At 44.6% G+C, this 24,309-nt stretch overlaps 1 protein-coding gene and 1 long non-coding RNA gene across 7 annotated transcripts in view; one reads left to right on the forward strand and one right to left on the reverse strand.

Annotated features, from left to right (window-relative positions):
• Window positions 1-24,309, forward strand: part of IQSEC1 (IQ motif and Sec7 domain ArfGEF 1) — a 787,671-nt gene that overhangs the window by 329,871 nt on the left and 433,491 nt on the right. The window contains exon 1 of one of the 6 annotated variants that reach the window (XM_085624825.1): window positions 7,889-8,340. The exons of 4 other annotated variants lie outside the window; for them this stretch is intronic. In XM_085624825.1, the coding sequence (XP_085480951.1) occupies window positions 8,273-8,340 (68 nt within the window). In that variant the 5' untranslated portion in view covers window positions 7,889-8,272. Of the gene's footprint in view, window positions 1-7,888; window positions 8,341-24,309 lie in introns of those variants that run through there. One more of the 6 variants, XM_085624823.1, reaches the window with a different exon arrangement.
• The window catches only part of LOC146797672 (uncharacterized), a 118,788-nt gene that overhangs the window by 57,328 nt on the left and 37,151 nt on the right, over window positions 1-24,309 (reverse strand). The window lies entirely within an intron of this gene.

Here is a 24,309-nt window from a genome sequence, read left to right on the forward strand (position 1 = left end):
CCACGTGAAATACCTAATGACAGCTTGCACTATCCATGAGAAAAAGCGAGGGCGCTGAAGTAAAATTGGATTGTCCCAAACATATAAACAGTTGACTTTATTGATCATTTCTCGAATGAACACTAAAATCACTTTTGTAAAAGTTTATTCTGATATCTCCAGCACTGTGCTCAAATTTCCCTCCTCTGTTAACGTTTGGCATTATAAAATAAAATGTTATACAAGTTCATGATATCTTATGGCATTTGCAATAGAGTGGATGGAATGTCCATCACATTTGTGGCAGAGTAACCTATCTACCAAACATAAAATTAGGCCTTAAGTTTTAGGATGGGAGGAACATGTGATGTGAAAACTAAGTGATAAGGTCAGTAGACCAGGGTTACATCCAATGAAAATGTGGTTCGGCTCTCAGACAGGGAATGGGAGCCTGGGCATGTTCTCCACCCACGCTTTAATGCAGCCTGGGTGGAGAACATGCAAAGTGCACTTGACGGTTTGGCCAGGCCAAGATGGCCAGCCAAACCATCATGTGCACTTTAGAGTGCTGCAACCACCCCTCCCTCGTCACAGGAGCCTGGCCCCACCCTGCCCGAACCTGGCGGATACTTAAAATAAAATTATAATAACATGTTATTTTCATTTCATTTTTTATTTTACACTGCTCCGCGGGCAGTGAGACGATGCTTCTCCGCCTTAGCGGAGGAGCTGCCACGGGGTATATACCTGTACATGCACTAGTCTCCATCCCTCCATTGTCAATATGTAGGGTTAGTAATGACAACATGTGAGTGCTAATATGGCCTGTGGGTACAAGCACCTCATCTGGTCCAGCCAGCATGCAGAACCACAGAACTCGATCTAACTCCCCCTGTCATTGGTTCTTGGAGGATTACCCTCCTGAAAGAGGCAGTGAAGAAGCTTGGCGCCATTCACACAAAATGTACTTACACTCACTTCCATTCACTCAGTCGATTAATCGCACACTATCGAATATACACAGGTCTAGATTGAATAAGTCGCTTCATGTTTATGTACAGCTGCGCCTTATTTTTAAAGATGGCTCATTTCCCGCCACCCAGCTACGCACTGGACTACACACACATCATTAACAGTGAGAAAGAGCTGAACGTTTTTTCAGGTCCACTTGTGAATGTAACAGTTGGGCTTTCTTGGAACCTGTTTTCATTTAGGGTGTGAAAATATACAGAAAAGAAACCTTAACTGTGCATAAGTCTGTTGACTTTATGAGGTAATGTGAGCCTGTGTGAGCTTCACTGTTGAAGGGATCTGTACCTGTCTACAGAAACCGTGCCGGCACCGCTCTGTCTAATGCTGTGTGTAACGTCGCCTGCAATTAACATCTATTAATGTCCCTATTGACAGGTCTCCCAAGGAACACATCCCCCATCTTGAAGCATGCCTCTTTCTTGTAGAGATGGTAGTCAAGTCATGATTTTACCTGTAACATGACGCGTTTCATGTGGTAACCAAGCTAGCGCAGTGGGTTGCATGCCTCCTTCTGAATTCTCTGCTCAATGTTTGTAATTAAATATGAGCAAAAGGAAATATAATGTTTCAGTTAAGAAAGTTTTTTCTGTGAATTCTGGAAGATTTTTTAAGAGATGCTGCAACCCTATGCTATCAAGAGAAGCCGAGCCCCCCTTCTACCCAACGCAGACTTCGGCCTTTGTGTAGCAGGCACTTGGTGCAGGGCCTGGCATATGGCCAGACCCTTCCTTCATCCCATCGCAGCCCATCCCAGCGCTCACCCACCCAACTAAGTGGCACACAGTCTTTGCCTCTGTACAGAGGGCCATGGGCATAGCGCCTGGCTGACAACCATGGTCTAAGCATCCCGCATCCTAGCCAACTCACACATGTATAGCCTTTTCCATGCACAGCAGGCTGTGATCAGAGGACCTGGCGGTAGGCCTAGGCCTGAGTCCAAACCACCCAAACCTGTGTTGCATGACCGTTGCCACATTTGAGAAGCATTCAAACTCACACAAAAAGGGTTTACCACAACACACAAACAACCACTAGCAATGGGTGCTGAAGGCACAGTGGCTGGGTGAAGGGCATGGCCAGAGCCATATGTTATTCTCAGAACCTGCAGTGCACAACCAGAGGGCATGTAAAGCAGTTTTCTGGGGGCACATTGGTTGGGCACACTTGGTGAGAGGCTCTGGGGACTCAGGGGTCAGGTGTACACCATAGTCTAGGCCAAACCTTGTGCCGAGGCTCTGCATTGTCCAGTTGATATCTGAGTACAGTGGATTATCGGGGGTGTTGTGATTAAGCAAGGGGCATGGCAGACCTAACGCCCTGTAAGCAATGAAGATGCACAGTCAGCTGCTGTGCACTGTAGTTGCCTGCTTTAGATCAGGGGCCAGGGTATAGCTCTTTAAACAAATTTAAAAAAACATTGAAAGACAATGATGAAAAGAATGTATTTACTCAGAAGTGAAATATTGTTTGTTTAAAAAAAAAATACATTTCCATGCAAAACTTAAGGTGATGGGACTTTAGGATTGAGATACAAAACTTTAAAAAACAGAATATCACCATTTAAGGTAAGCCGTTGAGCCATAACTCCTTCTGAATCCCTGACTGTTAGCAGATCGCCTATATTTAGTTGCATGTCAACAACTTAATCATCACGTTTAAAAGATTATTTTCAATTTTGAAAACCTTTGTATTAGCAATAGTTTTGGGGGCCTATTGTATTTCCTTTTGTGCCTCACTCCTAGAACCACTCAATATCTCACGTTGCCTTACGGAGCAGAAGATACGTTGACATTCCACAGCCTCCCAGACAACGTACCAATGTTTAACTTAGACCATATCTATGTTACTTTGGTACAAGTACCTAACTACCGAAAGATGCTCAGCATCTTTGTTTTCTTTTCTTCCCTCTAAACTCTTTCTTCAGAACCTGATTAAGTTCAGAAGTTCCAACACAACCCGGCTCCCCTCACAAAAGTTCACTGGAAATCTAAATCTCTCTCTTTGCACTTAGTACATTTCTGCTGGTTAGCCTTCACAAATGGGCTCTTTTGAATTATGTTACCTCCCCATTCATTATTCACTAAATCTGAGTGGCAAACATAATTATTATTCTACGAAAGTCTTCTGTATGCTTTGTACACAATATCTTACTGGGGAACTGTGCGTGTCTCTACTCTTATTCAGAATGAACCTCGCAAATACGTTTCTGAGATCTGAGTAACTTCCTGCATTACTTTACTTGCCATCTGTGTGGATCTCACAGACATTCGTCCTGAGAATTACAAACATAACGAAGAAGCCAAATTAACGGGACCTTGAGGAAAGGAGGGTATTGGATCTTTGTGGCAACTAGAGTGGCCCGATTGTGTATTGCCTCAGATTGCCTGAAGACAGAGCCTCCGACCTATGAAATGTGGAGAGCCAGATTTCTCGCATCTATAATTTTGGTCTAGTCTGTATTCCCTGAAGAGTCAGTGGAAACAACGATTGGGAGAAAGAATCTGGAGTAATATATCCAACTGGATGAACTCTTAAATGCTTAGTTTAGAATAGGATCTGTTTCCATAAACATGGGAATTTTCTAACTATAATGGTAGGAGGGGGCCGCATGGGTTTTTTTAAAATTGTTTTTTAGGGGTTTTAAAATTGCGTACTGCACTTTAGGGCTGTAATGAGTTTGGGCTGTATTAAATCGTGGGCTGGTTTAGCGATATTTGTTTTTAATTTTGATCTATTTTTCTTTTTATGAACTGCAAATTCGTATTTAATATTTACCTATTTATGTGTTAATGAATTTGTATAGTTCTGTAATTTCTAAGGATGTAAACTTAAAGTGGTTTTATACCTTTTTGTGTCCTGCATTCTTTTTCTCTAATTGACTTCCTGGTAATGGCTTGTCTTGCTTTGATTGAAATGTATTGTGAAAAAAAAATTGGGGGGGATGGGGTAGCGTAAAAAAAATCAATAAAAAAAAAACAACGAAGAAGCCCTGGCTGTACAGTGCTTAGATTATAAATTGAACTAGCACCTTCTGTGTATCACTAAGATTGGCTGAGGCAATAAGATGAGAAATATGGACATTAGGTACTGTTTTTTTCTACATCCTAGGTTTCGTGAAAGATTGAAGCAGGTAATTGAAGCAGACAGGAGCAGCTGACAAATGTGTCTGCATTTGGTGTTTGAGATTGGGGACAAATGTTGTCTGATCTGTTATTAATACCTAGTGAATGAGTCGCTAGGGAAAGACATAGAATTAACACTGCAACTGGGATTGTTGAACATATGGGGAGAGACCGACCTGACGGAAGTTGAACAGCAGTTCACCACACTGGGCTTTACATTGGTAAAACGAGAACTTGCTAGAGGGTGGATGGGAGTGGGCTTGCCACGCGCCACTACGTGGGCTAAAGAAATTGACAGATGTATGTTGGCAGAAACCGAGGTGTTCAAAGCTAGAGGATGTCCAAAGAAATGGGATAAGAAATGGTCACATTGGAACAAATATCGGGGAGATCTATATGTGTCGCCGGTTGTCGAAATGGAAATGCATAAGCAGGTGGGTTCGACAGGAAATGTTTAATATGAACAAAGGAATTGTACGTCTACCCGAATATCTTATGAAAGTTTGAACATATTGTCCAAACCACACATGTATCGCTATGACTGAAACCAATAAACAAAGTTTAAAAAAAATAAAAAAAAAATTGTTACAGATTGATTAAAAAAAAAATACCTAGTGAATGCAGAGGTACTAGGCAATCCTCCTAAGATGCACTATCTATTCTCCTTGGAGCCCAGGGCCTAGTTACTGTCACACGCTTCATCACAATGTCAAGAACTTCCCTTTTGGCCCTTGACTCTCATGGAGTAGTGAGGTTGAACAGTCATAGGAAGGTAACGTTGTTTTAGGAACTCAAATACAGTTAACAGGTAAATAATATTCAATAACTTGAACATCCAATCAATGCTTTTTCTTTTTCTTTAGAAAATAAGATTGTCTTTATATCAGCAAAATACAATAGATCCCTAGTAACTTATTCCAACTCTAAGCATTGACACTATGACTTCCCTTAGCAGATCACAAATCGATCCTCAATGCATGCAAGCACATGGCTATGATCTGTTGTTTTTTGGGTGCAAGCAGTTGAGAAACGCTAGTTGTTATGACACCATCATTGGCTCTGGGGACTCAAACCGTTTAACTGAGAGAGCCGCTAGCCCAGCCATCCACAGCGGCAGGGACACAGAATGCGCACCCCCACACCAGGTCAGAAACGTTGTAAGAATATCTAGGTGTGTCCTACTTGTTTGTTCAGTATTCGTGTAGAGTGTTTTACCATGATTGACAACTTTACTTCAAGATTTTATCTATTTATATGAATTGTTTTGTATGTTGTAATCAATGTTTAAGCCTTTCATTAACTAATAAACGAATGTACCTACCCATAAATGTATCATGGTGCCAGATGGGCTTTTAGTTTGACACATCCACTTGAGATAAATCCTGTTGACTGCGGGATGTCTGAGAACCAGAAGGGGGACTCACTGCATCCAGGTCGGTTGCGTCTAAGGACGGTACATGTGCTAACAGAAGGCGCCTTCAAACACAGTGGGGTTTTACAAGAAGCAAAAAGTATAATCATAGACAAGCTAGGTGGGCGAGGGTGGTGGTCACTCAGAGCTACTGTAGCGATGAGACCTTTCGAGTAAGGGTACACAGTGGGTTTCCAGCAGCTGGAGCATAAGGAATCTCACAGAAGGCAAAGAGTGATCAGGCAATGAAAAGTTAGAGCTTAACCACAGGGCCCTCTTACCTCAGTCCACAATGTCAATACAACAACAAAAAGAAAAGACCTCTCATAAAAAAGATATTTAGAGAGAGAATCCGGGAAGCAATCTTAGCATTGGGGCAATGTGTTTCGGCAATAGCAGCAGCATTCTGGCCTTGAGCAGGTCAAAGATAGACCTTCTTGATCTTGCCCATACTGGTGTGGGAAACACAAATGTTTCTTTGCGGTGCTGTTGCAGTGTTTGTGGATCCGAACCAGACAGACAACAATCTAAGAGACACTTGTCTGTGCAGGAAGGGGTAGACATGCGCAACAGCACGATTTGCGGTTGTAGTAAGATGAAGCAGTTACTAGCAAGGTAATTACGGCCTTCCATGGAAACCCACTGTCCTTGGTTCAGCTGACAAAATTGAGGAGCCCCAGACAGGGGTTCTCCTACTCCTTTTGTATTCACATCATACTAGCAATATACATCCCAGGACCCAGACTTGTGGGGAAGCGAGGGGATATAGGAAAGGACCTATACCCCTAGCGTGTAAGCAGGTGCCCCCAACTGGCCATTGTAGCATGCTCTTATGAGAAAGGTGTCACCGACGCTAAAAGGAAGACGATATGGATTAGACCTCAATCTTTACTCTGTTGGGAGCAGCATACATATTCACTCAACCATACCTCTTGTACGACTCATGGTACATTTCTCCTGGGCATAAAAATATACCAGATCAGAGCAGCAGATTCTTAGCGCACCAGGGCTACTGACCCTATAACTCACATGCTGCCAGTTGTAATAACTGTGTCTTGCTCTTTCCTCACATTATGCACCCTTGCCCTTGGCTCAGGTTCAAAGCAGTGAGATGGGCAACTGTGAATGCAGTTAGCAGAGGGCAATAATGCATAAGAGTACACTTGTTAAAATTTGGAGCCAAATTGGGTGCTGTAATTGCAATACGTAATTAGTAGTACAGGACCTCAACGAAAGCTATCTTGCAACAAACAAACACTTTTAGAGGCACTGGATGGAGGGGGGTGCTGGCAAGGCTGACGCAAGTGTTTGTCAATGCCAAAGGTTGAAGTGCATAAAAAAGTATGGGAATTAAGATGAGAGCAATGGTGGTAGGGTCAGCAAATTTGGGTTGGGGGTACTGGAACTGTTAGTATAAAATTAAAAAAGATTGGGAACGTGGGAGAGGATGTGGCATAACAGCCAGAGCTGAAGAATTTTGAACTGTGGAACCAGGTTCAAGTCTTGGCGTTGGCTCAACATCCTGTGATTCTGGGCAAATCACTTCATATCCCTGTCCCTACAAAAAATTAATCTGACCTTCTGTAATGTAACTGGTGCTAATGTAAAGCGCTCCAGTACCTCCAGGGCGAGTCCAAGCTATATGAAACTGCAAAAAAAGAAAACTTTGCTCCCAGTAGATCCCGCTCACTTCGACCAGTGCTTAATGGTATTATTGACTTCAGAACCCATCAATAATGCTAGATATTGTCCCTTTACCTTCTTATGAACCCTTCACCCTGCTTCCAGGATCAATAACAAGTGTTATTGACCAGCCTGCATCCAGTGCCAATAACAAGTGTTATTGACCAGCTCTGCCTGCATCCAGGGCCAATAACAAGTGTTATTGACCAGCTCTGCCTGCATCCAGGGCCAATAACAAGCCTGAATCCAGGGCCAATAACAAGTTTTATTGACCAGCTCTGTATCCAGGGCCAAAAACAAGTATTATTGACCAATCCAATGGTCATCACCAAGGCTACGTTATCATTGGACGTATGTACTGCAGATTCAACTCGAGGTTAGCTTGTGTCCTCGTATCGAACCCTTGGCCCTCCAGCTCTCACAACGAACTCCCTGGTTGAAAGCGCCTCGTTGATGTACGGCTTATTTAAACACCGGGCCCTTCTTCAAACGCTCAGCTTTGGAAAATGACTCATCTGGCTCTGAAAAGTTTACTACAAGGGACAAGCGAGAAATTGTGCAGACAGTTCCGAGTTTATGCCGCCTGGGCCAGATGATGTAGGGCGTGTTTCGCCAGCATTTGCACTTCTTGTAAATGATAGTCGGAGGCCACGCTGCTGGCAGGCGGGGGATAAACTGAGCCGGTTTGTCTAAAGTTGCTTATTTTGTAGCCTGTCGGTTCTTGGCATTCTGCAAACATGGCATCATCCCGCACGAGGCGAAGTGCAATAATGTTGAGCTGCGAGTGATTGCCCCGTCCCTGCGGAGGGAGGAAGACGTCCAGTAACTTGAGACCTCTCAGCAGAAAGCTGGCGTCCCTCCCTGAGCTCCGGGGCAAGTTTTGGAAGCAGAAGTCTTCGGACGGGCCGCTCTCGGGGCTGAGTCTGCGCCTTGGCCGCGGCATGAGCTTGAGGCGCGCTCGGAGCGCTTTTCGGGCGGGAGCGTCGACTTTCTTCGCCTGACAGGAGGGCCGCTTCCCTACCCCCCGTCACTGTCCCCCGAGGTCATGATGGGAGATGGGGGCGCATTGTGGAACTTGATGTGGAAATACTGCATTTCTGTTCGGACCATAAGGTACTGTTCATTTGTTTATTCTGGAGTTTTTTTAAAGCGGTGCGAAATGAACCCCCTCTAGGCACGCGTCTTCCACTCCGTATGCGAGGCTGAGCTGGAAACACTGACCAGTATCACGCCCGACTGTGCCATCTGGATGCTTTCCCCTTGGAATGCTTGAATTATTCCCTCATATTTTGGCTTTAAGTACAGTACACTGTGACACAGAACTCAGAAGTTTTAAATCTGTCTGGAACAGGTTTTCTTTGCTGTTCGGCTGGTTTTGGTGGCTTTGTTCAGCAGAATCGCCCTTTGCTCATTTAAAGTTGGAGCAGCTACTAATTCATTTTGAACGTTTGCTGTGGTGAGATGTTGTACCGAATATGTTGCCTACTTTTGAAATTAAATCCTGGCTAAATGCACCAACTTGTGTTATTTTCTGGAAACCCCTCTGAATCCCTGTAGGGTCCTCTTATCTGCCACAATGTGACGCACTTAAGACTAACCATAGGCACGAACTCTGCTCCGCTGGCGGAGTTTGCGGAATCTTGCATGCTCTGTGTTCCGCGGAGAACGCGCAGTTCCTGCAAAACTTCCGACTCCGCCTCCCACTCCCCACAATAAATATTTTTTAAATAACATTTACAACTATAGTAAAATAAAAACGCACTTACCTTATTGCGGCATCCCGGGCTGCCCTCCTCCTCCTCGCCGTAATCCCCTACATCAGACGTACGTCATGGTAGGACTTCGCATGCACGCGCAAGCCCGGGGTTACTTAAGACTAAATGGCATTATAATGGGCAGTACACCAAATCTCAACGTGCACCTTTGCATAGCATGAACTTGATACATGGATATGAGTGTATCTTATGCAGAGTAGTACAGGTTACGACAAGGAACTAGCATATGGAGGGCTCTAGGGCTTGTCATCAATCATTTGCAGGTTTCTAGACTGAGGGTATCTGGGGTCTGCTGGACAGATTAGCAACGGTGGAATCATAAGACATTAGCTCTAAATTTGGTTTCTCCACTTCATCAATATGTATGATCCTGGGCAATGAAATTTTTTGTTCTATGCTTTAGTTCCACTTTTTGGCGCATTTAGGAGCACTTTGCAATAGGTTGGATGCTGAATATCACACCAATGTTAGAAGTTAGATTATATGTTATCTTTTAAGATAGCTTTCATCATCTGTTGGTGCACAGAAACCAAAGGAACACAGGATACAATAATATTTGCATTAAATATTAACGTTTGTTCCAACCCGCTACGTCACAAAGTAACCACCTGGATGATGGACTACTCCTGTAGAGTTCACACCCACTTCCTCCACTCGCCCTTCCACAGGTCTGCTATTTCCCTAGCTGTCCAACCTGCCCTGTAAGCTTCACCCCTGTATTTTTAGCCTTTTAAAATTACTGTGCGCTTGATGTTTATAATTTGCACGGTTCAATGTTTTGTATGTGGCTTAAGATTTGTCATGTATATGTTTAACAGCCCTGAAGAAGTCCCGTTGTTATGGACCGAAATGTGTTGTCTGTGTCCATATCCCTGTTATTTTCAAGCAAAAAATAAAGAATGGACATTTCAATCATACCTGTTTCTCGACATCTATATGAAACTACATTAGATGATGTGTAACTCTGAATTAGAACTTAAGAGATATTAACACTGTTCTTTTATATATTGCTGTTTTGACTTCCACTAAAAGTGCTTCTCCCTTATTTTTGCTTCACACCCAATGTTGACTGTAGAAGTGCACAAAATTACATAATGTAGCGTACAGTGTTCACTGATATAAGCTTTACACTTCTCTAAGTATGTGTGCGTGTAACTACAGCACACCATTACATAATGTAATGTGTACTCTCGGATGAATGGAACTGGAGTGGCTTAGATACCCTTGCCAAAGACGAGCCCGTTGGCCAACTCAATAGGATCATTGGATGGCGGATAGGATGCTGCTAACAGTCAAGACCACCCCACCAGTGGCTGCGGAACTCGCCTATGGGATCCTGGGAGGCTGCTCACTCTAACGCCAATGGCTGCGGGATTCCAGAGACGTGTGTGTAGAAATCTGGGGAGCAGAGCATGAGCACTTGTGCCCTTGATAGCACTGATCTCGCCATCCCTCCAGTTCACCCTTCAACTAAAGACACTCTGTGGGTAGATCTGTTCTTAGGTGGAGGAACCAAAGAATGCCTGTCTTTGGACAGGAGGGGCGGAGTTCTGGTTGGGGAGGGACATAATCATTATTTGTGAAAGTTGAGTCTCTAGGGCATGCACATGTCCCTCTCGCACTGAGCTCCCTGACTTCTCATTCATATTCAGGCTGTGTTCTCTCTCTCCCTGGTGCCCTCTGCTCGCAGATCTTTCTTCCTTCCTCTTAAAGGCCTATACCCGATCCTCCTTTCCTCTTTCCTGCTCACTCTTCCCTTATCAGTTGTAGGTGCAGCTTTCCTTTCATCACTCCGCTTTCCACCAGCATTGCCACATTATCCGGATCCCAAAAATGCTTTGCGGCAGGTCACCGACCCCAGGCACTGAGTTTGTGCGACACATGATTGGCATTCTCTCTTTGTATTGCATATTCTATATCCCTTTCCTTCACTCTTTGCTGCCTTGTACTCCCCTCCGAATACCAACTCTCATCTCCTGTTCATTTCAGCTTTACACCTATACTCGCCCTCACCCGGCATGTACGGTTCAAGTCCAGGGTTGAATCATACATTTCCCTTCACTTTCTTGTAACCTAAACCACTCCCCTCCTACCTACTGCGGCAATCTACTAGCACAGTTGTGCTGTTAACACCACGTGTACCACCCTCCTACACACATCTACGCCACTGCTGTTCTCTTGTACACCTACCACCTGCATGGTCCTTTGCATGCAACCATAGCTAGGATCAGAGTCACAACTAGAGCCAAATTTCGGGGGGGGGGGGGCTAAGAAAAAATTCGGGGGGGGGCTGAATCTTTAAGCAATAGGCAGAGTGGAGCTGCAGGGGCTCTTAGAAGGGGTGATACAACAGTGAGGCCTCATTAACATGCAAATAGTCTTTTAAAGACCTGTGAAGTGCTCGGGTGCGGCTGTGTGTGTGCCCGGGAAGCTGTCTCATCCCGGGCTGCCACACACGACGGGGGGGGGCTGAAGCCCTTTGAGTCCAATGGGTGTTGCGGGCCTGGCTAGGATGACCCTAAAAACCAACACAACAATAATTCACACACAAATCACACATACAATGAATAGACCACTAACATGTTAGTCTCATTCAACACCTAGACTCACTTACCAAGGCCCCAGCTTGCCTGTTTCCATTCAGCTTAATTCAGGGCGGATTGCTTAAACACTCACACATTACAGCTAATACACAGTGACTAAAAAGTGCTGCAGTGACAAATGTGCTCTGCTCAGGTACTATAACTAAACCTAATGTTAATAGAAGATGTTCATATGCTTCTGTTCAGCCCTGCATTCTCCCTATTGCTAAAAAGCATAAGTCCAGCTGTGCTAACTTTTCATACGTAAACTGTCCCAAATTTCCCCCCACCCGCTCTGAATGTAATCCCATTTTGCTACCTTACCTTTGTATTAATAGATTGGGTCAGCAAATAAAGATATGGGGTGTGTCTCAATTTGACCTGAATTAATATTAATATGCAAGAGATAGGCCACAATTTGCGATTCAGTCAGGTTGGAGGACATCGCAGAACACGTCTGTGATTCCTCTTCAATAAAGTAAACTTCTTTTTTTAAATGCAGCCCATTTTTCTTAAAGGAAACGGGCCTGTGGTTAGACAAAAAGTGTACTTTTTTAATGTTTGGTTAACAGTTGGCAGTGATCTCCTGGACTCTTGCCTACTCTCCGAAACCTTTTTCCAACATTCACAAAAGGGAGGGGCTTTATGAATGGGTTATCATTAGCACACCCTGTGACCTAATAAAGTTTGTTTAAAAAAAAAAAAAAAAAAAAATTAGCACACCCTTTGAGGATTCTGTAGCTTTTCAATGATTTGCAACTGGGAATGAGGTTGCAAACTATTGATAGATTGCATATTGTATCGCAATTTGGAAGAGACGCACTAAACAAGACCCGTCCATATTGGGATTCGGTATCTATTTCTACACCCATTTTACAATTCGGTAACCCTTAGTAAGTCACAAAATGGGTTCACTATACACCAAAAAGACGTTTTGCTATCTCAAACCCTGTGATCTTGTTAATCGCAGGGTGTGCGACCAAAAGAGCGCATAGTACATCTGGTCTATAATTCACGACTGTTCCCTTTTATGACAGCAACAATCAGCTCACCACTATCTTCGCTGAAGGTATATTCCAAGCTAGGCATCCCACACGTTGCTTCGGCACTTCGACTCATGAGGCACACTGTAGGGCATCCCTACAGGGGCATATAAGAGACAGGGGAACCCCCAAGTGATAAAGACAGGGAAAAGGGTGGGCAGGTATTTCAGAGTGGGTTGCTCGCTGATGAGGATGCTGGAATGGTGAAATTCACCTCTGAAATTTACAAAACTTGTCTCAACTCCATCCACTGTGGTTCCTCTTATGAGTAAGAATTGATTCCTTTGAGGATAACAGCTTATATGTAGTCCACTTGTTTGATGCAATTTTGCAATGGTGTCGTTTTATGCCTAATTATGATTTTTCCGCATTTGCCACATAATCCACCATCTACTGCTTAATGTTCAGGTTTTACCCAAAATTGTTTCTGGATGAAACAGATCAAAAGTTGCTACAAAAATTGACTAAAACGTACCTTTTAGTAATCAGTTTCTGTGTTTAGGAGTTAAACTGGTACTAATGTGGTACAACCTTCCTGAGTTAGTATTAATAAGTGTTGAAATGACAACATAACGAATCTTACTGCTGCTGCGCTGCATTATGCCACATAATTGACCTTGTCTTGCTGTATAATTCTCTGAGCCCTACCCCATATTTGTGTCCTCCACTGACGCATTATTCCAGTAGCCCTACTTCCAAGGCAAGTGTGGTGATGGGATATCTGCTATTAACTGGTACAGTTACAGCCTACTCTCCGCATTTAAAGAGGGGGCTAGTGAAAACAGCTGCCGCCATTGCATGTGTAATGGAAACCCCATTTTAACTGGCTCGTCAAACACCTCCTGGTGTTTTTCTTTCTTTCGCCGCACACATTTGTCTACTATAAACTTCTATGTTTAACTGTAAAGGATTATTTGCTGGCAAGAGGGATCATAGTTGGTGCTTTGTAAAAATAAATGGGAGACATGGGCACATTTTCCGTGTGGAGTTGTGCGACTGCTTAGTTTAATACAACACCTAGGGCTGGCTTAACCCAAATCTCAAAGTTTTTTTTAGCTAATTCCATCCAGGACCCCTCTGAAGCAGGTTAATGCTGTTTCTTCAATTTCCCAGCAGTCTCAGCAGCGTTGACAGGGTATAACCTGCTCTAGGTGGGAGAGTAAATTGCTCTGAAAAGCAGTGGCAACTGGCTTGTACCAAGAGTGGTGGGGTGTGAGGAGGGGGCACAAAAAATGAATAGATAAATACATTGACTACCTTTCACACTTGCTGCGCTACTTCGTCCTCCCTCGGGTGTCCTCTCTCCGCTTGGAGGCTCCGGACCAGGAAACTGTACTGCCCAATCCTGGTGAGACTCTCACAGCAGGAGAGCAGTGCCAGGATTGGATAGAGCAGGCTCTCTTAGCGTTCCCAAGAGCACTGGAGGCCTGCGCTTCCTCTAACCTAGCTGTTTAAGACAGCTAGGTTAAAGAACTTTAAAATGCGCATGTCTGGCTGGCTGTCCCAAGACGGCCGGTCAAAGAGACATACGCTTTTCAAAGCACACAGCTCTCTGCTGCTGCCACTCGGCAGCACTGGCCCCGCCCCGTCCTGACACTTAGTTCGGGTAGGGTTGCTGAAAATAAAAATGGTAAAAAATAAACTTTTTTACCATTTTATTTTTCAGCTCTAGGGCTTGTGGGGCGACAGTCCTCTGCTCAAATGGAGGAGCCGCCCCTGTGCAAGTAAATAGATGCTGGCCGTTTGCTACCAGAGAGTGATTAAGCCCTCCTTCTCTGAGGAGTGATTAGGCCTCAGGATTTTGGCAGGAAGCTAACTGCCCCCATCTCAATTTCAGAGCACTAGCTCTTATCAGGAGTAATTATAAATTGGGGACATTGGTAAAGTGCTTCCTGCTGCTGTGAGCGGTTGTGAAGAGCCGATGTTGGCAAGATGCCACCTACTTGGGTGACTGATTGCAGGAAGCAGATGTTAGCACAGTGAGGCCTGCTCCAAGTGGTGACAGCAAATTTGGGGCCTCTAGAATGATGCCTCCTGTTCTGAAGAGTGGTGAAAATTAGGGACATCAGAAAGATGTCACTTCTCTGGGGTGTCATTAGGGCGATCACTTCACTCCAGGTCATCATGGACATTGTCTCCAGTCTTGACCTTTTTAGGTGCAAATGACTGACTTCAGGTGTGTTAGGTGAATTAGTTCAATGTAAGCAAAAAAAAGTCTACAACGCCCAGGATGCATTAGGCTGTCAAACAAAAGTTGAAACAATGTCTGTAATGACGTGTAGAGAGGTGGTCACCTTCAGTTTGATTGTAACTAAAGAGTATTGACAGGGTACCTGCGGCTGTCAGGAGTCATTGTATATTAGAGGCATGTGGGAGGCTTTTATTACTTTGTATTACTTTTGGGAGAAGTTCTAAATGTGGGAGATATTCTGGGTGTTTCTGTTTGTAAAGTGATAGTATATAGGGGTATTGGTAGGGTGGCAAGAGCTCTAAAGAGTTCTTGGTGTGTGAATGATTGCAATTTGGGGATGTTGACGAGATGCTGCCTGTTATGAGAAGTGTTTGTAATTGAGGATCATTGTCTGGATACCACTCGGCGAGTGTAATTTGGGAATGTTCACTGCTTTATGCAGTAATTATATTAAGAGTGGGTAGTTTGCTCAGTGGAGCTCTGACATTGGCAAGGTGCTACATATTTTAAGAAGTGTTTTCAGTTCCTGGCTTTGGAAGGAGCCTATCTGCTCTGTTTTAATAATGTATTATATTTAGCCTTGCTTAGCCAACCCGGCCAAGGAGTTAGTGCATTTTATACACTGATGTATAGAACCATTTTAAAATTCCATATTAGACTCTGTGAGTGAGTGTAAACTGATGGTATGGGCTCTATGCTATCAGCCCCTAGGTGTGTGAGTACATTTGTCACACTGCCTGAGAGATACTTATCTTAAGAGGGATTTAAAACTAGGGAATCTGGATAGATGGTACCTGCTCTTACGCATACGTGCAAATTAAGGTGGTTTTCCTATGGGTATGTAGTCTAAAGAATTACTGGAGTTTTGTGGCAGTTTCCGCACTGGATGATTGTGCCTTGGGGGAACCAACAGAGTGGTTAGTTCTGTGGAGGGGTTAAATATTAGTGTTGTTTGCAGAATGTTACATGTTCTGGCTGAAGGAATACTGTTGGAAAAGCGTCAGGGTGTTGCCTGGTCCATGGAGTGGATTTAAACAGTAGTGGCTGCTACTTAACGGCAGTTGGGGGGAGGGAATAAAAAGTAAAGAAAATCACTTACCTGTGTGCTGCCACCGCCTTTCGGTCCTCTTCGCCCGTTTCCAGGACTCTAGGGCAGAAAACAGAAACAGGAAGCGCCCAGTCTTCCATACTCCCCTAGCCAATCACGACACTGCTGATAGCAGCGTTGTGATTGGTCTGAGCGCTGTGGTTTGGCGCTCATAGAGGGACTGGGAACTGGACATGTTCTCCATTCAGGCTGCAATACAGCCTGGGCGAAGAGCATGCACACTGAGAGAGTGCCACCACTCCTCCCCATGTTTCTCTGACGCAGCCCAGCCCCTCCCTGCCCCTAGCCAGCTGAGCAAGGACGGAAAAATAAAATGGTAACAATGTGTTATTATCATTTTATTTTTCCTTTTTCACATGCTCACAGAGCAGTGTGGTGACACTACTCCACCTTAGTGGAGTAGCCGCCCTTGGATGTAAATCGTCTTCCACGGCCCCATCCAAACAACAAAGTTAACCTAAGACTAAAAGTCTGACTTGACGTAAATATACTTGCAAAAACATTTCATATCACTCTCTTAAAACCTATATTTTTGAATAAACATTCGGATCTCTCTAACTGTTCCAGACACTGTGTTCATGTTAACATGTCTACACCCTTTAATTGTGGGAGTCCAGTGATCAAAGCATGGCTGGGTTCAGTAGAATGAGTTAAAATCACCACAATTACCATAACAACTAGTGTTTACGACAATGACTGCACAATTTGACATTTTCGGAAGTCATCTGGAGCCTAGGACAAATCCCTGTTCTCTCCCATGGGAGTTCCCAGATGTCAACCAGTATGAGAACAAAACTCCACTGTAGAGACCGTGAGTTAACCTAGAACTATTAATCCTCTCTAGATAGCATATTGTGCATCATCAATTCAGAATCTACCCCGTTTTCTACTTAGGTACTAGTATTGCTAGAGTTACATTAGTATAGAAAAGTTAGATTCAACCATGCCTGAGCATCTAATACCAGGGTTGGATTGGGATCAAAAATAGGACCGGGCACGCTAAAAAAAAAAGTGGCCTTGGAGGGGAACAACACACAATCAGCTTGTATGCAGACGACATCTTGGCGGCTCTAGAATCACCTAAGAGTTCGGTGCCAGCCTTCCAACGGGAGCTAGCGGCCTTTGGGAGTGTGTCGGGCTTTAAAATAAACATGGGGAAATCGATGCTTCTCTCTCTAGGTCTAAACGAAAATATGCCACGAGGCGCATCCCCGGAATATGGGGACCTCCAGCCCCACGCTCAGATCCCATAACTGTCTACTGAGCAGTCACCCTGAACTACACGAATCTCACCTCCCAAATAAACGGCGATCTGCAAAGATGGCAGAATCAACCCCTATCACTTCTCGGCCGCATCGCAGCGGTAAAGATGCCCATCTTACCCAAAATACTATACATCTTCCAAACCATCCCAGTTGGGCCCCCTATAGGAACCATTTGTAAGCAGCAGGAAGCAGTGCAACAATTCATATGGGCTGGGAAGCGGCCACGGATGCGCAGAGATCTCTCCTACCGACCTCCGGATGAGGGAGGGCTGGGGATCCCCAACATACTGAGCTACTTTCAGGTGGCGCAATTCCGATATTTAGTGGAATGGAGCCGGCCCGAATCCGAGAAGAGGTGGCTCTTCCAAGATAGAGCGATGGCGCAGTTATCCCTCTAGAAGATACCCTTCTTGAGGCGACCCGATAGACCGATGTACCTCAACGAATCCCCAATTACCCGCACAGTGATGCGTGTATGGGACATGGTAGCGACTAAGAGGGGGCTCACCTCCTTTCCATCGCCGCTCACGCCATTGTTTGTCAACCATTAATTTGTACCAGGCATGGAAAGGCAAGCGTTCCCGCAATGGCGGACCTCGAAGTGCAAATCCGCGGGTCACCTATTTGACCTCGAAGGGTTCCTTAAGTTTTCTGATATACCACAGCACTATGACGTCACTAACCCGAACCGATTCCAATACTTTCAAATCAGGCACTGGTTGACGCAGCCGGAGATACGTCCAATGGTAGGTAGAAAGTTGACGACCTACGAGAAATGGCTTATTACCAAGCAGTCGGACCGAAAACTGATTACCGAACTCTATAAGATGATCTGCCCTCCAGATCCCACACGGCCTTCAGCCAGACAGAAACGCTGGGAGAGAGAGTTGGGGAGGGATCTCTCTGAAAAGGAATGGCAAGCCATATATTACAGAGCAAACCACACCGCCAGGAACACGGCGAGCAGGGAAGCACCGGTCAAAGTAGCTACTTATTGGCACTTAACACCAGTTAGACTGAACAGAGGTAACCCTGACCGTAGTCCGACATGCTGGAGGGGCTACGATGAGGAGGGTACACTGACTCATCTATTATGGGAGTGCCGGGAAGTGACGGCATATTGGACGGCAGTTCCTAATGACATCGACAAACAATTTGACACTGAAATACCCCGCCTTCCTGCTTACACACTCCTGGGGCTGCCCAACGCACTTACATTCCCACTGTTCGGGGGAGGCAGATGGGACTGGCAATGGGAGCGGATGTTCAACATATTCTATCGCTATGGGGTACACAGACTCGCCCTACGCAAACGGGGTGGCTGCACAAGCTATGGTACATTATCGGCATGGAGCGTATACAAGCCAACCTTACCCATTCCATGGCCTCTTTTAACACTATATGGCACCCTTTACTATCTTTACTAGCGCTAAAATTCAATGAAATCACGTGCCCGAAATATCTTCGCCTCCTGCGACTCACTGACATCTCGAAACCAGGGGAAACCTCCAAAGGGTAGATACACCTCAGTCCTCACGTGCGCTCACCAAATATGATATGATCAAAGCACACCGGTTCCGGGGAGGGTGTGGGGGGGACGGGACAAGGGGTAGGGTATTTTTTGTTATTCTGAGTTTGCATATTGCTTATCTGGCAGGGGCCCTACCTGGCAGTTCTGGACACTTGTTTCACTATCGAACTCTCGTTTTGGACCGCAACGCTACAGGATGGCTGGGTTGGATCCGGGGAGGGGGAGGGCTCCAATCGATCGAAAACGGGATTACATTGGGTCTGTAATGTGTCTATTTAATTGCCTGAAACTCAATAAAACAAAGTTAAACAAAAAAAAAAAAGTGGCCCTCATTTGCGGATGGCCTTGCAAAACACTGCTTCAGAAAAGTTTTATGAAAGGAAGGGGGGGTTTCTGACAGAGGAATGTTTCTTAACTTCACTTAGATGGAAAAAAAACGCATGGATTAGTTCACACTGGTGAACCACACAGGAATACAAGTGGGACCACTTCTGTTCAGGCCCCCTGCCCCCGCTCAATCTGCATATATTAATGGCCCCACTTTCGCCCCGTTGGTAAAAGGGATGTAATCGAGGCCCACCTGCCTCCAGAACGGCCACTCAGGCACCCACAGGGCCACTGGTGGCCTCTGAACAACACAGACACTGCCCAAACCGTCCCCCAGACTGCCCAAAAAAGCTGCCCACAGCTGGAACTCGGATATTGGCCCCTCGGCATTTGCCCGAGTGCCCGTCTTACCAATTCGACCCTGTCTAATACGACAGCAACAAAGATATCCGCCATCAGTGTCCAATGAAGGGCCAGCTGGGCCAAATGTATTCCAGACTTGCAGGAAAGCCACGTAAAATAGGTGCACATAAAGAAATGCAATGCTGGTGGTCCAATACTTTAGTTCTGGCTCTGTCAATGCTTGTTTTATTGTTGTATTTTACAGCTTTATTAAGTTTTTCCCCTATGCAGAAGGGGAGGCACTCTGGGCAGTTTAACACTCTATGGTTTTAAACCCCTCCTCAATCGTCATTGGCCTTGATTTGCGCTATCTCACACTGCGCCTTGAAGCTTGCTGTCACTATGCACATCTCTGAAAGGTCAACTGAAGATGTAAACACAATTGTTTCTAACCCTGTGTCCTACTGTGTGATGATCACAATCACACGTAATTTTCCTGACATCTTCCCATCGGTCTTTAAGAAGCAAGCAACTGCAAACTCGGTTCCAGGGAAATGTATCTTAGCAGGGAGCGCGAAAAAGAAACACACCCGGCAGAGAGGGATGATCCAGAGAGAGGCTGCGTTGCATAATTGATTGGATACTCTTTTTCAGCTACACAATGTCATGACTAAATATAGACGTGAGGCACGTGTGGTTAGACTAAAATATAAAGCCGCTCATTTAAGCTGAGTTAATTGCACCCTCCGAGCGCTGTGCTGCAGCTCGGCTGCATAATGCAGGCAAACATTTAATTAGCAATCATTTCATTTAGGACTTTGTTTTGCTCTGTTTCTTCTTCCCCGGAAGTCGTTCTCGAAATAAACATGTTGCCCAGCTCTTGCCAGCCCCACGAACAGTTAAATGTGTTTTGTCCCCGTGCCACGGGCTGTGGGCCTGACTCACTGGGCTGGTGTTAGCGGTCAGGCCGGCAGACAGGCGGCAGCCATCTTAGTCAGCACGCGCCGAACCCGCAGAGACCAAAGGCTGATGAGCTGTGTGACAGCCGCACATGGGCTTCAAGCCTTGTATCTCGAAGATCCATTTCCCGGGGATGGAGCGATGTAGTCATGTTGTCTGATTTTTCCTAGCAGCATCTGGAAATAGTTTAAAAAAAGGTCACGTTGCTTCAATACCTCATTTGTCCCATTTCTGTTTTTCCAACTAACTTTCGGTCCTGACTCATGACCTCACTTTTGTAGTTAAAATTTACTACTGAGTTTTTATCAAGTGCCCAAATGCCTGCAAATTTACACCAGCAGGCTGCAGGGCACAGTTGCACACACTTCTGGATATTACCAAACACAAGCATGTTGCATCCTTGTCCAGAGACCTGAGGATTCCTGGTCTGATTTTTGCTCACACTATTTACAAAAATCATGAAGTACCGATAGATATTTACATCTTAGTCTGAACATACTTCTATATTTTTACCAGTTCACCAACATTCCCAGTTGTGCATATGGAAAGTAGCGCCAGGTGCAGGTTTCTAGGAGTACTGCTGGAATGTCGTGACACATCCTGCGGGTTCCTGTTCCCATTGTGCGGATTTCTACATAGCATATTATTCCACACTTGGCTAGTGGAGCCATCTCTGGAAACACATATTTTTTCTCTCCACAAGGAATACACTTTTCCTATTGGAGGAAGCCCTTCTCTACACCCCATACAAATCTCCGGGTGATCCCTTCCCCCTTCCCATCCTGGAAGGAAACTTGCTGCAGCTCTTGGCTGGTGTAAACCTTCCATCATTTTCCTGGGTGCAAAGTGGTTCAGAACGAAGTTTAAGAATGCACAAACATACACAATTGTAGACTTTCCTAATCTTCCTAGGCAAATCACACCTTGGAAAGCCCATTTTCCACCCCTTCAGTGGGATTTCCTACAATGGATTTCTCCGCACTAGTAGAAGAGAATTCTGCCGAAGTAAATGAATTTCTGCCCTCCAAGAGTCCCTTTGTGAATTCCTGGCAGGCATGAATTAAGTATTTTTGTCTGTAAACTTACACATACAGTGAAAATACCTTTGTGAATTAGTGTGTCTAGGAATATTTACGTCTACTGCGACATTGTCCATATTCCCATCCCTACACAGTGGTCACCTCCTTCACTGTTAGTTATTTTATTATTTCATCCATTCCATGCTCGTCTTCAAGGGATAAGGGGTGTCATTTAGGGGGTCACGATTGTAACGCTTTGTTCCTCACACCAGATCTCATGCCTTGCAGAGCAAACACAGAGGGGCCGATTAAGATGTCGGCTGGAAAGCCTCTGACCGTTAGTAGAAAGCTTTCTGACCGCGGTTGGAGGCTTTCCGACCGACACGTTTGGTTTGCTGTCTGAGCGTGAACCCGTTGGTCATCCCGACATTGTTCCAGCCTGCTCTCGAAGTCTTCTGGGCGGCAGAACTGCACCTCAATCCCCTATGGACGGCGTTTGCGCCATCGGGATTATGATGGGCCCCATTGTCTCCGCGGGTTACCGTTGGTAGCTAAGGGGGTACCTAGGGTGCCCTCCTGTAAATCCATGCACTGTGTGGCAGGCACCATGGGGTACTTGCCACAGGATGCAGGTTTTTACACACACCCCCATTTCTCTATGGGAGCCTGTATTACTGCCAGTTTACGGCCATAACATAGGCTCCCATAAAGAAATGTGAGTATCTGACCAAACAGTGCTCGGTCACATCATAATCAGGTGGTCGGAACCGCCGACCGGAGGTCGGTCAGCCCTGAGACTGAGAAGGTGTTGGTTGGAGGCAACTCTGACCAACATCGTAATAAGCCCCAGAGTCTCTTGGGTTACAGACATGCTGTCTTCCAAGTCTGTAGTTTATATGGGAGTTGAGCAATTTGCACCACCATAGTGGTAACTAGTTAACGGCTGATGACACACTGTCTGCTGTAGTAAAAGAGGAGAAATGCATCATTCAGGACTCATCATATGTCACAACTACAAACCCTATGCACCATGATGTTGCCACCAGCATCCTGGCATGGCCCACAGTATTTTAGAGTGGTGCCACCACTGCAGTCAGACCAATGCTACTATCCACTCGCCAGGGAGTGGGAAGTGGGGATGAGGTGTACAGGTCAAAGAAAATCAAGGCTGACAGGAAAGACTATGAGAAATGGGCCTGGAGAACGCCAATGCCCTGAGTGCAGCAGAAAGAGGGATGCTTTCATGTTCGGTTCCTCCACACCTTCCTTTCCAGCACGTCAACACGACAGTCTTTCCAACAGTGCTTTTAGTGCATCAGCTTTAAAAGCATCAAAATGACCTCAAGTCTCTATCCACACTGAAGTGCACTTATATTAATGGCAGCACATTGGCTTGTTGAGCCAAAGTCTCATTTTATTGGCAGCAAATTGTCATCGGTTACAGTCCATGTTTCTTATATACAGTCTGCACGAGGCACTGTTTTTAATGTCTTAAAATATTTTTTTTTTTAAGCATTTTAGATGGCATTTAGGGGTTCAATCCATGCCTGCGTGGAATGACAGAGAAGTCAAACTAAAAAACATATTATACATGTAACCAGGGCAAACCATTTTATTCATCGGTAGCTTCCTCTCACTGCCAACATTGCCAGGATATTTTTTTTTACTCATATGAGACCTGAGGAAGGAGAAACGTTAGGTAAAAGTAATATGAGAGCTGGACAGATCCTCTCAGAGTACACCCTGTACCGTTGCTCCATCGCCTAGAAAATATTTTGATGTCCTCGATCGATGAAAGAGTCATTCCAGAAACCTTGTTCTTGGTGATTGTTGATGATGGAAGACTGGGTAAGAAAACACACTTTTCACTTACCACTGGATGGCCTCTTTTAATGAGCACGGCTACTGAAGCAGAAGTAGTTCCTGTCATGGCTCTACAGTTTGTCCAGCACAAGCATTGGTTGGGTTTTCTACAGAGTTGGCCCACTGTCAAAGCCCAAGTTATGCCTCTACCTACTACAATAAACACAAAAGTGATCCCTAGCTCAGAGAGAGATTTGACACGTTGATTTGACTCTCTTTTTGACTTTAATCTCCTGTCCCACATAGCCGATAATAATTATTTACTGATGTCTTTGCATCCACAATGCAAACCAGACACATCTAGGACAGGAACTGCCAACCCCTCTGTGTGCATGTTTCTTTCTTTGTGCATCCCTCTGTCTGTCTCTTTCCTGGTATCTGCAAGTGCCTCAGTCAGGCTGTGCTGTACAAAAAAATGAAATGTATCATCTTTGGGTCCAAATCGCAAAGGTAAATATAGGCTTGTATGTATGTATGTATGTATATGTATGTGTGTGCGTGTGTGTGTGTGTGTGTGTGTGTGTGTGTGTATGTATATATATACTCAAATGTATATTTACTCCAACATTTAGGTGTAACTCTGCTTTTATGCTATTTACCATTTTTAAGTGGAGATTCACACCTTGGCGTTGACTTACATGTCTCCACCCACTCAAATGACATAATGAATCCCCCTACAACAAAATGTACAAATGTACTGTGTTCATGAAGCTCTCCACCACCGAAGGTCAAGCTGTTCCTTTGGGAAAGTATAGGGAAAATATTAAAGTCTATTGTTTTTTAAAGAAATCCTGAAATATTTTTATGTATAATATATGAAGAAATGCATTTAAAAATATTTATTGTTAATCTACAAATAATAAAATACAAGTTTACAGCACATTAACGCATCAAATAAATGTATATTAAATAATACAATAATGTACATATATTAATTTAATTTATAAACTTTCATTGTAAACTATATTTAAAGGATATTCATGCTCAGTAATATGTGTATTTTTAATTAGTAAACTTAGTAAAAATATATAATTTACTTTATTTAATATTAGGTTTATATGGTGTATTTTAATTCT

Source organism: Triturus cristatus, chromosome 9 (assembly GCF_964204655.1).
Source record: "Triturus cristatus chromosome 9, aTriCri1.1, whole genome shotgun sequence".
NCBI classification, from domain to species: domain Eukaryota; kingdom Metazoa; phylum Chordata; class Amphibia; order Caudata; family Salamandridae; genus Triturus; species Triturus cristatus.